Here is an 11,691-nt window from a genome sequence, read left to right as displayed (position 1 = left end):
ATTTAAATTTTTAGTGTTTTTGTGGTTTTATTAAATCAAACTTTAAAATCAACTTTTAAATAATATTTATGGAAAATATACCTCATTTAATGATGCTTCCATAAAAGGATTTTATTCTCCCTAATTTATCATCCATACATATGGTTATATTAACATTGATTCCCCTTAAATAATGTCAATTTATTATTGTTAATATCGTCAAACAATTTTAAATTCAAATTTTGGAGATCTTCCAACTAAACTTTTAAAATTCAATGATAAAATAAATATTTATTACTGTATATATATAATTCGAGAACAATGAAAGATGAATATAAAAAATTATGTATTTGTATGATATAATAAAATTTGCTAAGAGTTAACCAAACATAACGTACACTAAATAAATTATATTATCAATTATTATATAAAAAATTATGTATTGTATGATATAATAAAATGTTACTAAGAATTAACCAAAACTTGTACAACGAATTATATTATCAATCATTTTATGGTCAATAAAAGAGTGTGATTTAAATAATAATTATTATTATTATATATATATTCATATATATATATATTAATAAAAATAATTTGATTTGAAGTCTACAAATCCGAAAATCGGTTATAAATTGAAAACATAAATATAGGGGACGTTAGTCAAATGAAATCAATCATGAAAATAATTATTTATTTAATATTTTTTATAAAAGTGAATGATTGGTAAATAGACTATATTCATAATTATGTGGTATATTCCACTATTTTACTCTCACAAATACATGTATCTTAAGAAAATGTGTTTCAATCTATTAACAATAAAATCCATTGAAAATTTATAAAAAAATATCAACTTTTGGATTATTCTTTTTTTTTTATTTTTGCTAAAAGATCGAAATATTTTTAGAATTTACTATTTTTAACTTGTAATTTATTATTTTGTCATGAAAATATCGGTAGATATTTAATTTTAGAAAAACCACAGAATTACTTTAAATTTGCTAATCGTTACATTAGCTACAAAATTGAGAAGCAAATAAAAGAAAATACATAGTTGTGAAAGAGAAATGGAGGGAACCCCAAAATTCAAATCCTCCAACTTTGGCCCTCAATCTTCACTCCGCTTTTTCAGAATCGGGAATGACGCCGGAAAATCTCCTCCATCTCCTCCAAACAACCCAAAAATGCACCTTCGGCTGTCCGATCATCGACCGCTCCGTCGGCGGCGGCGTCGCTTGTAGCTCCCTCACTGAAATCGTCGCCGAAAGCGGCTGCGGCAAAACCCAACTCTGTCTCCAGCTCTCTCTCTGCGCTCAGCTCCCTCTCTCCAACGGCGGCCTTAACGCCTCATCTCTCTACATCCACACCGAGTTCCCTTTCCCTTTCCGACGCCTTCAACAGCTTTCCCAAGCATTTTCCTCTTCATATCCCCAATTTTCTAATCCCTCCGATCACATCTTTGTCGAGCCTGTTCACTCTGCCCACCAACTGTTCGACATAATGCCCAAGATAGAATCCTCCCTTGAAAATCGAAATTCCCAATTACCCATCAGGCTTATTGTGATCGATTCCATTGCGGCCTTGTTTCGCTCTGATTTCAACAACACCCCGTCTGATCTCAAGAGGAGATCGTCTCTGTTTTTCAAGATTTCTGGGAAGTTGAAGCTATTGGCTAAGAAGTATTCTTTGGCTGTTGTGTTGACGAATCAGGTGGTTGATTTGATGGGTTCTTCTGATGGATTGAATGCTTTGAGAATTGGGAATTTGAAGTTCTTGTGTTCGTCGGAACGACGCGTTTGCCCGGCATTGGGGCTGGCGTGGGCTAATTGTGTCAATTCAAGATTGTTTCTGTCAAGAAATGAGGAAGTTGTTGGGGAAGGTGAAGGGATGATGAATGGAAGTGAATTAGTACAAAGAAGAAGAACAAGAAGATGGCTTCATGTTGTTTTTGCACCACATTTGCCTAAATCATCTTGTGAATATGTAATCAACAGAGAAGGGGTTGTGGGAGTTGAAAGCCAATGACATCTTCTTATATATGAACTTATTGATTTTGTGTGAAAGAGCTAAAGTTAAAGTTTGTATAATGATGGATGATTTGGTTGTGATGAATTATAGAACATTGAGTTTGTGTAAACTAAGTTTTGATTAAATTTTTCTTTGGGTTTATTCAAACTCATGACATGTCCATATTTTCTTATGGTTTAAGAGATTGACATTTTTATTATAGTGTTTGATAAATGCACAAAACATAAAATATAAGTAATACAACGTCATTAATGTAAGCATAACAAATAAATAATAAACATGGTAAACTCGATGTCGAAAATAGTAAATTTAACAAAATATTTATAACATATATCAAAATTTGTAGATTTTATCAAAGGATATATAGATAGAATCTAAAATTTTGCTATAGTTTATAAATATTTTAATTTATTTTTTACTATTTTAAAAGTGCTCAAATTTTATATAATGATTTCTTTATTTTTTGAATTTATTTTTGTTTTTATGAATTTTGTTAGAAATAATCATCAACGTTGATATCTTATTGATATTCTTATACTTTTTAAAACTAAAATCTTGATATTTTTGCTATTGAAATTTCAACCCTCAACTATACTTGAGTTATACTTAAGTTGGCAATTAGTAAACTTTCAACTCGATAAAAGATGTAATATAAAGATAGATTTCATAGATAACAAATGTTTTATAAAATATCAGCAATAAACTAGTAGGATATATCGAGAGTAGTACATTACTTAAAATTTAACAAACTTTTTTCTCTTTTAAAAAAAAAAAATTTGAACAAATGTTAATTTTAAAGTAGAGAAATTATTATTCATATTATTTTGCCAATTTTAATAATAATAAATAAAAATATATAAACTAAAATTAAACCTTTAAAATTAATTCAATTAAAATTAAAATTGAACAAAGACTCAAAGTACATAAATCTAAGTTAATATTTTAGATTTATTAGCAATTTAACATAACCCCTAATCAACAAGAATACACCAACTCGATCTGTAACACTTTAGAATTTAACAAAAATGAGAGATTGTAAGATTCTCACTGGGTCCTGATATATAACTCTTACCTGTTTGATTGGATTCGAGTTAACATTTTTTAGTTATTGTTCAATTGTCATACGAGAGAGTATGTCGCCTAGTTACAAAAATATATTGATACCTAAGAAGTTTATAACTCAGCAACTTGCTGTTCATATTATATCAATCCAATTGTTCAATTGTAGTTCACTTCATATTATATCAATTCTTGTTATGGCTGCAATCACGTTCTTATTAAGCTGATTTTTCTTCTTAAATGTGCTCCCTTTTAAGTTGATTATATCATCACACCATTTTCTTCTATTCCTTGCAACGATCCAGCAGTTTCAAACTTTTCCATTGTCACTGCATTTTGATTGTGATAGTAGTCCAATCCCGATGCCACATTAGGTTAAGAAATTAGATGATAGTCGCTCCTCGGCACCCCCAAGTTCACGTAAACGAACAGTGGAAAATCATAATTCTTAGAGGTAGTAAATACAACCCCATGAATACACAAAAATGAAAGAAGCAGTAATGATACAAGATCCATGGGAAAATCATCTAAAAAAGAGACTAAATTGATTGGCATAACATGCCTCAGGAGGCTCTCCACTGTAATATTACTCTTCTGTATTTGAAACAACAAAAATATTGATTATTTGGCAAGTATGAAACTAAGAATAGCAAGACATATTCGTTTGGGGGTTTATTTATTTATTTACTTTTGGGATTTCTGTCGTAGTTTTTTTCTTTGTGTTCCACCAATAACAGTTTTACAGAGTCTGTCTTTGAGCATAGTCTCTTTTTCATTAATTCAATGAAAAAAATTATCTATGGTTAAAGAAATAATGATAATGACATAAACCTCGAATATATTTATTTACACTGGGGATGTTCTATGTAATATTTAACACTTTAACCAAAGTACCAGACATTTACAAACTTTGCAGCCGCAACAATAATGAATGCATACCTTATTCCCATCTTGAGAATGGATGGTGGTATGGAACTCAGCACATGAATGTTATGTTATTGTTCTTCAAACGCGTGTTCAACGCCTGTGTAAATAAAATAATGAGCTGATTTAGTGTAAATGTAACTCAAGTAGTTGAGATATACATCTACGATCAAGAGGTCAAAGATTTTGAATCTCCAACCCCATTTTATTAAACTAAAAAATAACAATAAGAAGAAGAAAAACAAGCAGAGTGAGGATCAAATCAATAGTGCTCTTTAGAAAGGATAAGTTTTCAGATTTTTCTGAGCATCCAAATTTGAGTGATCGACCTAGCAATGTTCACATCTCTTCCCTATATCTCAATTTGTGGTATCTTAGGGAAGTCTGCTAGGCTGTGTCATATAAACCTTGTAATCAACACCTTAATCTATGAGAAGTTGATAAAACGAAATATAATTTTATGATAAGTATAAGAACATTTTTTTTTCTCAATAACTTACCCCAAGTTTTCATAGTTTTTTTTCTTTAGTGATTACTATGTCTTGGATCAAGGATCAAAATATGACATTGATTGGCGTAATCAAAAGAAAACAAGGGATACGAAAACCTTCACAAGTTAATTAAGTTCTCTAAGGCCTATATAAAACATAGAATATAAGTAAGTGCATACCTGTTACGATCGAAACTGTTGTCTGTACAGTGTACAATCGACTCAAAATTTCAAGCTGAATAAAAAACAATGGGAACTGCAAGAAATATTGGAAAGAACAATAAAGGGGAACTTTCATTAGCAAGGTTTGCATAAAGAGACCAAAGCGATTTAGTCACTACAGTGTATGGAATCAAGCTTATTTGAACTTAGAAACTATATCCATCAATTAAGATCTTATGACATATCAAACCATCATAAGACAGATAAACATTATATGATTTATTAAGTTCAAATCTTATGGTGTATAGCCAGTAACCAGCAAACCAATCACCAAGAAGAGGTATAGAAATGGTTGATTGAAATAGGTACTATCTTAATGCAACAAAGAATGACTAATTGAATATGATATGCACACATTGCAGTCAGTTTGTCATTGATTTACAAAAGCATACAAGTACATTGAGATAAGAGAAATATAAAAAAAAAAAAAAAGTGAAGAAGTCAGATCCAAATGCCAACACAAAAACAAATCATCCATTGTCGGCAATACCTTTAAGAATGCATGTGTCTAGGGGTTTGGAACTTAGGACACAACAGTACAACCTACAGAACAGATTCTGTTCAAGGTCATCCGTGTCCAGGGCTTTCAAAAGAAAATTCAAAAGTCCTCTTCAACCTCGACCATGAAGATAAAAATCTAGGGTTAGCGTAGATAGGAGAAAGAACCTCTTTTCACAAAAGGACACGCATGGTGGATAGAAAGTTCAAGTTCTGATGAAAAATGAAACATCTTTTTTTTGAAGCCTTTACATAACTTTTAGGATGTTTAGAACTCTAAAAGATATCATTTGAAAGATGTCACTTACCCAGACCATTATCATTTCCTAAATAAATATTAGAAACAGGGCCCATCCTTTACCTTGCTCCTACATTTTTTTTTTTATTATTAAATGAGAGCAAAGAAACTTGACTTCGGAAATATGACCCTCTTTTGACCTTGAAAGGGCATTGATTTTTGAATTATGGCTGCAAAGAAATTAGATGATTTATAAGGATTCTTGTTTGTGGTCAGACCGTTTTGAATCAGCTCATCTCAAACCATTTCTTTGGTGTTCTCTATCTCATCATTTTTACTGTTCCTCTCTAAAGGATATTAATTTGAATTTGAACGCTTTCATATTTCTTTAGTAATCGGTTCTCTACTTTTGGTAATCAGATTTTCTTTTTGTTACACTCCTCTGGGTGTTTGTAACTTTGAGCCTTAATCTCTTTTTCATTAATTCAACCAAAGGTTTTGTGCCAAAAACAAAGTTTGAGTGCCCATGATGAGATTACTGAATTACGAATCAATATTCTGAAAGTCTCGTGGTATTCCCAATATAAGAGGATTGTAGTCGAGAATTAGACAATAACTCAATAAGATCTCCCCAAACCTTATCAACTAATCAGAAAGAAAGTAAATATAAAACCATGTAATTGCTTGGAGTAAAGATTCTCTAGACATAAATAACATGTTTCAAATAAAAATCCAAATTTTGTAAGTTATAAAACTAGAATGCCAAACAACTTGGAGAAAAATTAGAAACTCACCGATCAAGAATATAGTCAACATCAAAGCAAGAGTAAATTGAACAGAACATGTAAGCTGAAGATGCCAGGGTCTGTATATTTGTCGCTGCTGAACCCTACCAAAAAACTGAGAGAAAATGTGCAGATATAGTCACATTTCTTTAGGAAACCATAATGGCACAATTACACATAACAAAATATACTTTGTTTCATGTTTAATGAATGTTTGGAATTGGAATAGATTATATCCTATACATATTGCTGAAAAGTGATAGAATATGGGTTCATGCCTCATTATTTCACACAATAGTATGGATACCCTTTATAGCTACATCAGTTACAGTATAAGATAACAGCCAAAAAACAGAAAAATTCTTTGTTTCCTATCACGCAAGAAAATAGTAAACTAACAGACAAACAAAACCAAGTCTACTAGATTGAAGCAGTTCCCTGCAATTCTCACCTGAGAAAAATTTCCACATCCGCGTTTCCAGAAAACTGATGCCGATTTTCCTTTTCTTGAAGCTTCTAAACTTGTAATAGACTGTTTTCTCTCTTGATTTTCATCCACAATTACAATTTGCAGGTCAGGAACAGTTGGTGGACTTGCTCTTCTTACCTTTGTTGATCTATCCATTTTGCATAGTGCATCATCTACTCTTCTAAAACTTTCTTTCACTTCCAGATCTTTGACTTTCGGTGAGTCTATATCTACAGCATCAACATATTTATTCCCCTTCATTTTAGAGGAATTACTCAAACTACAGGTAGAAGTAGGATTCATATCTGCCACTACTCGTTCATGATTCTCATATATAGAACTTTTTGCTGAAGACCTACACACAGATGATTCAGTTTTTGCACTTTGTGGTACTTCCGATACACCAGAGAGGAATGTAGCCAAATCATTGCATTCTTCCTCATTTAGATTTACCCATCGAAGTGGCTGCCTGCCCTCTTTGTCGTAAGATTTTCTTAAAGCAGCTTCAACATGGGAAATTTGATTTCCAATGGCTGCAATAAATAGTCTATGTCTTTCCAACAAATGTTCTTCACTTCTAGAACGATAGCTAACTCTAACAGCTTTCTCAAACTCTTCCAGCTAATTATCAATAGAAAAAAACAACAATCATTATTGCGATGTATACAAAGTAGACTTATAGGTTCAAATAAATCAATGTATAAATAGAGCTTCACTAATAAACAAGACTCGTTGTACGTTAACAGACACTCTAGTTATACAACTGGCTTCCCATCTAAGAATCCTAATTAGCATTCCATTCCATTAAAGTTTGGAAGGTTTATCTGATATTTATATATCCTACCTGCCATTTAGCTGTGCCAAGAGCCGTTTGAACCTCTCGACGGAGTTCGTCCAAATCATCAGGACTTAGCCCTTCTCTTCTCTCTCTTATCCATGTCCTATATGCAAACTCCATCCTGAAATAAAAGTCAATAGGAGAATCAATATAGGGGAAGGAAACAACTTTGACTAGCTAAAGTTTCAAGGCCTAAGCAATGGTCAACAAATGAAGAAAGCAAAAGAAAAACCTTTACACACCATTAAGCATATAAAATAATAGAATTCAGAGCAGCTTTCCAAATCCAGCAAATAGAAAACAAAACTTCTTTTGGGAATAAAATTTAGGTTCTTGAACCATCACTAAACCCACCCAACGAAAACAAAGAACATAATCTAAAGCATATTGAAAATTAAAAAAACAAAAAAGAAAACGAATATAGAAGACTAAGAAGCTAACAATAAGAACTTAAAACACCCATATACCAGATCATTACAGACCAAAATAAAACTGACCTAGAAAAGAACCCAATAAGTTACACAATATATCAAAAAAGAACTCAATCAAACATGGAGAAAAAGAAAAAGGGAAGGAAAACCCAAATCAAAGTTGCAGTTAAAAAAAAAAAACGTACGTATCGGCAGATTCTTGGACCTGCTCAGCGGCAGAAAAGAACCCATCTTTCTTCCACAAATCGAAACTATTTGCAACTAACATTGTGGGTAAAAGACGGGGAAAACAGAGCAGAGATTATGAAAGAAGGAGAAATCAAAGATCATAAAAAATGGAAAAAAGAAAAAATGGTTTAGTGGAAGAGAAATTGTAAGGTAAAAAGGGTTTGATTGTAGAGCAATTTGTATGCTGGGTGCTTGAGAGAAGCAAGAAGGGAAATGAACAGAAAGAGGCAAAGCTTCACAGAGACATGAAAACAGAGATGGAGTTCTCTCTGTTGTGGTTATGTTGATTCTTTCTTCCACAATTTCCCACCTTTCTTTTCACAACCTAATAATTATGAGAAAGAGACTCAATTTTATAAATAAATACTAATAATAATGTTAAAATAACATTTGACTCTATTTCCATTATATTTATTTTTAAAGATAAAAAAATATATGATTTTAATAAATAAATTGTGGTAAATAACAAAACAATTAAAAATATTTACTAGAAAATCTTCATATTTGAAAATATTTCATTTTAATATATTAATTGTTTTAGATAATAACATATTATTATATTTGCAAACATTTTTTCTATTTCACTTTATTTAACATCTCATTTTAGTATGTGTTATTTTATATATATAATTCTTCAGTTTAGATAAGCAAGTTAAATATTAGAAAATTTATTTTTTAGGTTTTAGGTCTACTTTTAGATTTTAAAACTTTACTCAATTAATTCAAAAATTGAATTGGTTTCAATCTAGAATTGCTAAATTTTATGATGTTACCTTTTTATTATTTAAAGTTTAGTTTTGTTCTTAAGTTTCATTCTCTTATAGTTATATATTTGAGATTTTATTTTAATTTTAATTTGGTCTATATATTAAGAAATAAAATAAAAACTTAAATCTACTAAACATATACTAAATTAAGATAAAATTCAAAGTTTAAAGATTAAATGTGTAATATTTCAAAATTTATAGACTCAATCAAAACTAAACTCAAAATCAACAACCAAAAATAACTAAAATAAAAAATATTTAACTATGATTCTCAAATTTATAATAGAAAAGGTTAATTGATAATTAAAAGATATGTAAAAAAAAGTCAATCCCATGGCTTACATATATTAATTCAACTCAGTAATATAAATTTAAATAAAATAAGTTACAAATTATCGTGATTAAAATGACATTTTAACCTAATATTATTTGTTACTATTACTTCTATGGTAAAATCAACTTTGTTTATTTTAAGATCAAAGTGAGTTTAGTTTATCTTTAACTAACATTTAATTTCATATGTCTTGACCAATTAAATTATATGTTTAAATTATCAAATAAAATGAGATTGAAAGATTAAAACTCTAAGAATAATACATATTTCATATATTAATTGAATTGAAAAGTGTTTAAATCAACACTAATCGCTCACTACATAATCAATTCATTAATCCAAAAGGTCTTTCAAAATATATAGTAAAACTTTAGATTCTAAAATTTTGTTATATAGTATATAAATATTTTCAAGAAATTTATCATTTATCGTAGTTTTTAGATCTAAATTTAATAAATACAACAATTTGATGATTAAAAATATTATAAGATTTAGGAAAAAAAATAAACATTAAAAAGAGAATAAATGTTGGAGCTGAAAATACGAAAACAATCAGCTGCATCTCGTGGACATCATAATTGGAAAGAGTGTGCCACGTAGTCAAAGTTAAAAGTAAACAATGAATTATTGATGAGGTGGAAACGAATGATTGGATTAAAAAAAGAGAGAAGTTGTAAGTTTGGAAGTGTGATAAAGAGACAATAGCGTCGGCACAACAGAAGAGGAGATGAATGGGACAGGCTTTGTTGAGCTGGCAATTTGAATTGCCACTCTGTTAACTTCTTTTTCTATTCGCCAGCTTCTAATTTTTTGTGATTCAGCCATTGCAACTCGTTTCTACAACCAATCACTATTTGACACCTTTAATTCAGATACCATCTTCAAACAGAATTTTGAATTTGTAAGCTTCTGCTTTGTTGATATTGTTGATGGAGTGTCGGTCGTTGTTGCTGTTGCTGTTGCTGAAGTTGGTCGATCGTGGCCACTAAAGCTTGGAGTTGGAGTTGGAGGTGGTTGTTAGAATTACTTGCAAGATGTAATATTAGCTAGAGGTGTAGTTGACACTAGAGTTTGGTTGTAGGATATGGTCATTCACGATAATTGTTGTTGAAGTGAGGTGCCAATAGTTGGCTACGATGGTAATGGGTTTATGGCACTTTATCACCAATAGGAAAGTAAAATTTTTGTTGTAATCGTAAATAAGTTAGCTTATTTTACTGTTTTTTAAAACACTTCTTTGTTTCTAGTGTTTGTACATGTACCTTAAATCATTTTTTTTAGTAAATTTATTACTAATATCACATTTACCCGGAATGAAACTTAATAAATCAATGATAATTTGAAAAGTTGTTTATTTGTATTAACATATGGAGATTACTTCCAAATCTGTAATAAAAAAAATATAACTCTTTAAAGGGTGGAGAGTGATCGTTCCTATTATGTTTGAAAATTAAAAATCGATGTTGTTACTGTTATTGTTATCGTTACCGTTATTATTATCGTATGAAAAATACAGATTTGTTATATTTATTGTTATCGTTAATGTTTGGAAACGAAGACTAACAACTATGTTTTTAATTTTTCACATTTATGTTTTGATAAAACCACAATTTAGAGGTTCATTAGATAGTTTTAGAAGAATTTAGATATTTATTAATTACAATATTGAAAGTTTGATTCTTTATATACTTTTTGAAGGTATGATCCACTACATTCACCCTTGAACACAAAATTGATTATTTATTCTAAAATTCTTTATTTAATGAAAAAGTCAAAGAAAACTTCAAGAAAATAAATTGAAAAACTAATGGTTGGCATTCATTGTTCAATATTCAACCCATTATCTATCATTGTCACATTGGATGACAAAGAAAGTTAGTTGGTGGAGTTGGGAATTACATTTTTTAAATATAATCACAACTTTATGAGTAGGAAAAACACTTTGAACTTTAAGAAGGAATATTTGTTTTCAATCTAACTTATAGATTAATTTAAATTTTACATTATAGTTTATTTGAAATGAAGGTATGATTCTCATGTTAGTTTACATATCCTTCTAAAAAAATGAACAAATTCTCTCCCTTAATTAAACAAATATTTTCTTATCTACATCAAATTTTATGGGTTTAGTAACAGATAGAGTTAGAAAGTGCATTTATATGCATTATTATTGGACTTCGGTATAGTTTAAAGTTTTATTTAAGTTATAATTATTAAAGTTTCTTTCACTGTCAAATTAAATTGGTATTGATAAATGAGGATACAATGTCAAAATTTTGGTATAATTAATGGAGAAAAACTACGGGTGAATAAGAACATTTAAGTAAAGAACCAAGCATTTAAGACTATTGACAATTTTGTTCTTAAATGAGAGGACTATTGTCCAAGAAGATTATTA

The 11,691-nt window shown here is 29.9% G+C and overlaps 2 protein-coding genes across 2 annotated transcripts; one reads left to right on the top strand and one right to left on the bottom strand.

The window, feature by feature from the left end:
• The first annotated feature begins 1,015 nt into the window (after window positions 1-1,015).
• On the top strand, window positions 1,016-2,170 carry LOC101213389 (DNA repair protein XRCC3 homolog). Its single transcript, XM_004150733.3, has one exon. It carries the CDS (start codon window positions 1,123-1,125, stop codon window positions 2,005-2,007), a length of 885 nt encoding a protein of 294 aa, XP_004150781.1. The 5' UTR covers window positions 1,016-1,122; the 3' UTR covers window positions 2,008-2,170.
• A 1,012-nt stretch (window positions 2,171-3,182) lies between these two features.
• LOC101213145 lies at window positions 3,183-8,533 on the bottom strand. Its single transcript, XM_031881429.1, has 6 exons — window positions 8,150-8,533; window positions 7,540-7,654; window positions 6,678-7,316; window positions 6,236-6,341; window positions 4,664-4,739; window positions 3,183-4,093 (listed from the first exon to the last, which is right to left on the bottom strand). The coding sequence occupies exons 1-5, from the start codon at window positions 8,230-8,232 to the stop codon at window positions 4,714-4,716; spliced, it is 969 nt and encodes a 322-aa protein (XP_031737289.1). The 5' UTR covers window positions 8,233-8,533; the 3' UTR covers window positions 3,183-4,093; window positions 4,664-4,713.
• Window positions 8,534-11,691: the final 3,158 nt, after the last annotated feature.

The sequence above is a fragment of the Cucumis sativus genome, chromosome 2, assembly GCF_000004075.3.
Source record: "Cucumis sativus cultivar 9930 chromosome 2, Cucumber_9930_V3, whole genome shotgun sequence".
NCBI classification, from domain to species: Eukaryota; Viridiplantae; Streptophyta; class Magnoliopsida; order Cucurbitales; family Cucurbitaceae; genus Cucumis; species Cucumis sativus.
Note: the sequence above shows the minus strand (reverse complement) of the source record. Positions and strands in the feature narration are given on the sequence as shown.

What these genes read in the sequence shown, in the direction of transcription:
- LOC101213389 (XM_004150733.3), top strand. Translation starts at nt 1,123, where the DNA reads ATGACGCCGGAAAATCTCCTCCATCTCCTCCAAACAACCCAAAAATGC.
- LOC101213145 (XM_031881429.1), bottom strand. Translation starts at nt 8,232, where the DNA reads ATGTTAGTTGCAAATAGTTTCGATTTGTGGAAGAAAGATGGGTTCTTT. An exon ending in GTCCAAGAATCTGCCGATAC is followed by an intron (nt 7,655 to 8,149) that starts GTACGTTTTTTT and finishes CTTTTATTTCAG; the next exon opens with GATGGAGTTTGCATATAGGA. An exon ending in GATGTGGAAATTTTTCTCAG is followed by an intron (nt 6,342 to 6,677) that starts GTGAGAATTGCA and finishes ATTTTCTCTCAG; the next exon opens with TTTTTTGGTAGGGTTCAGCA.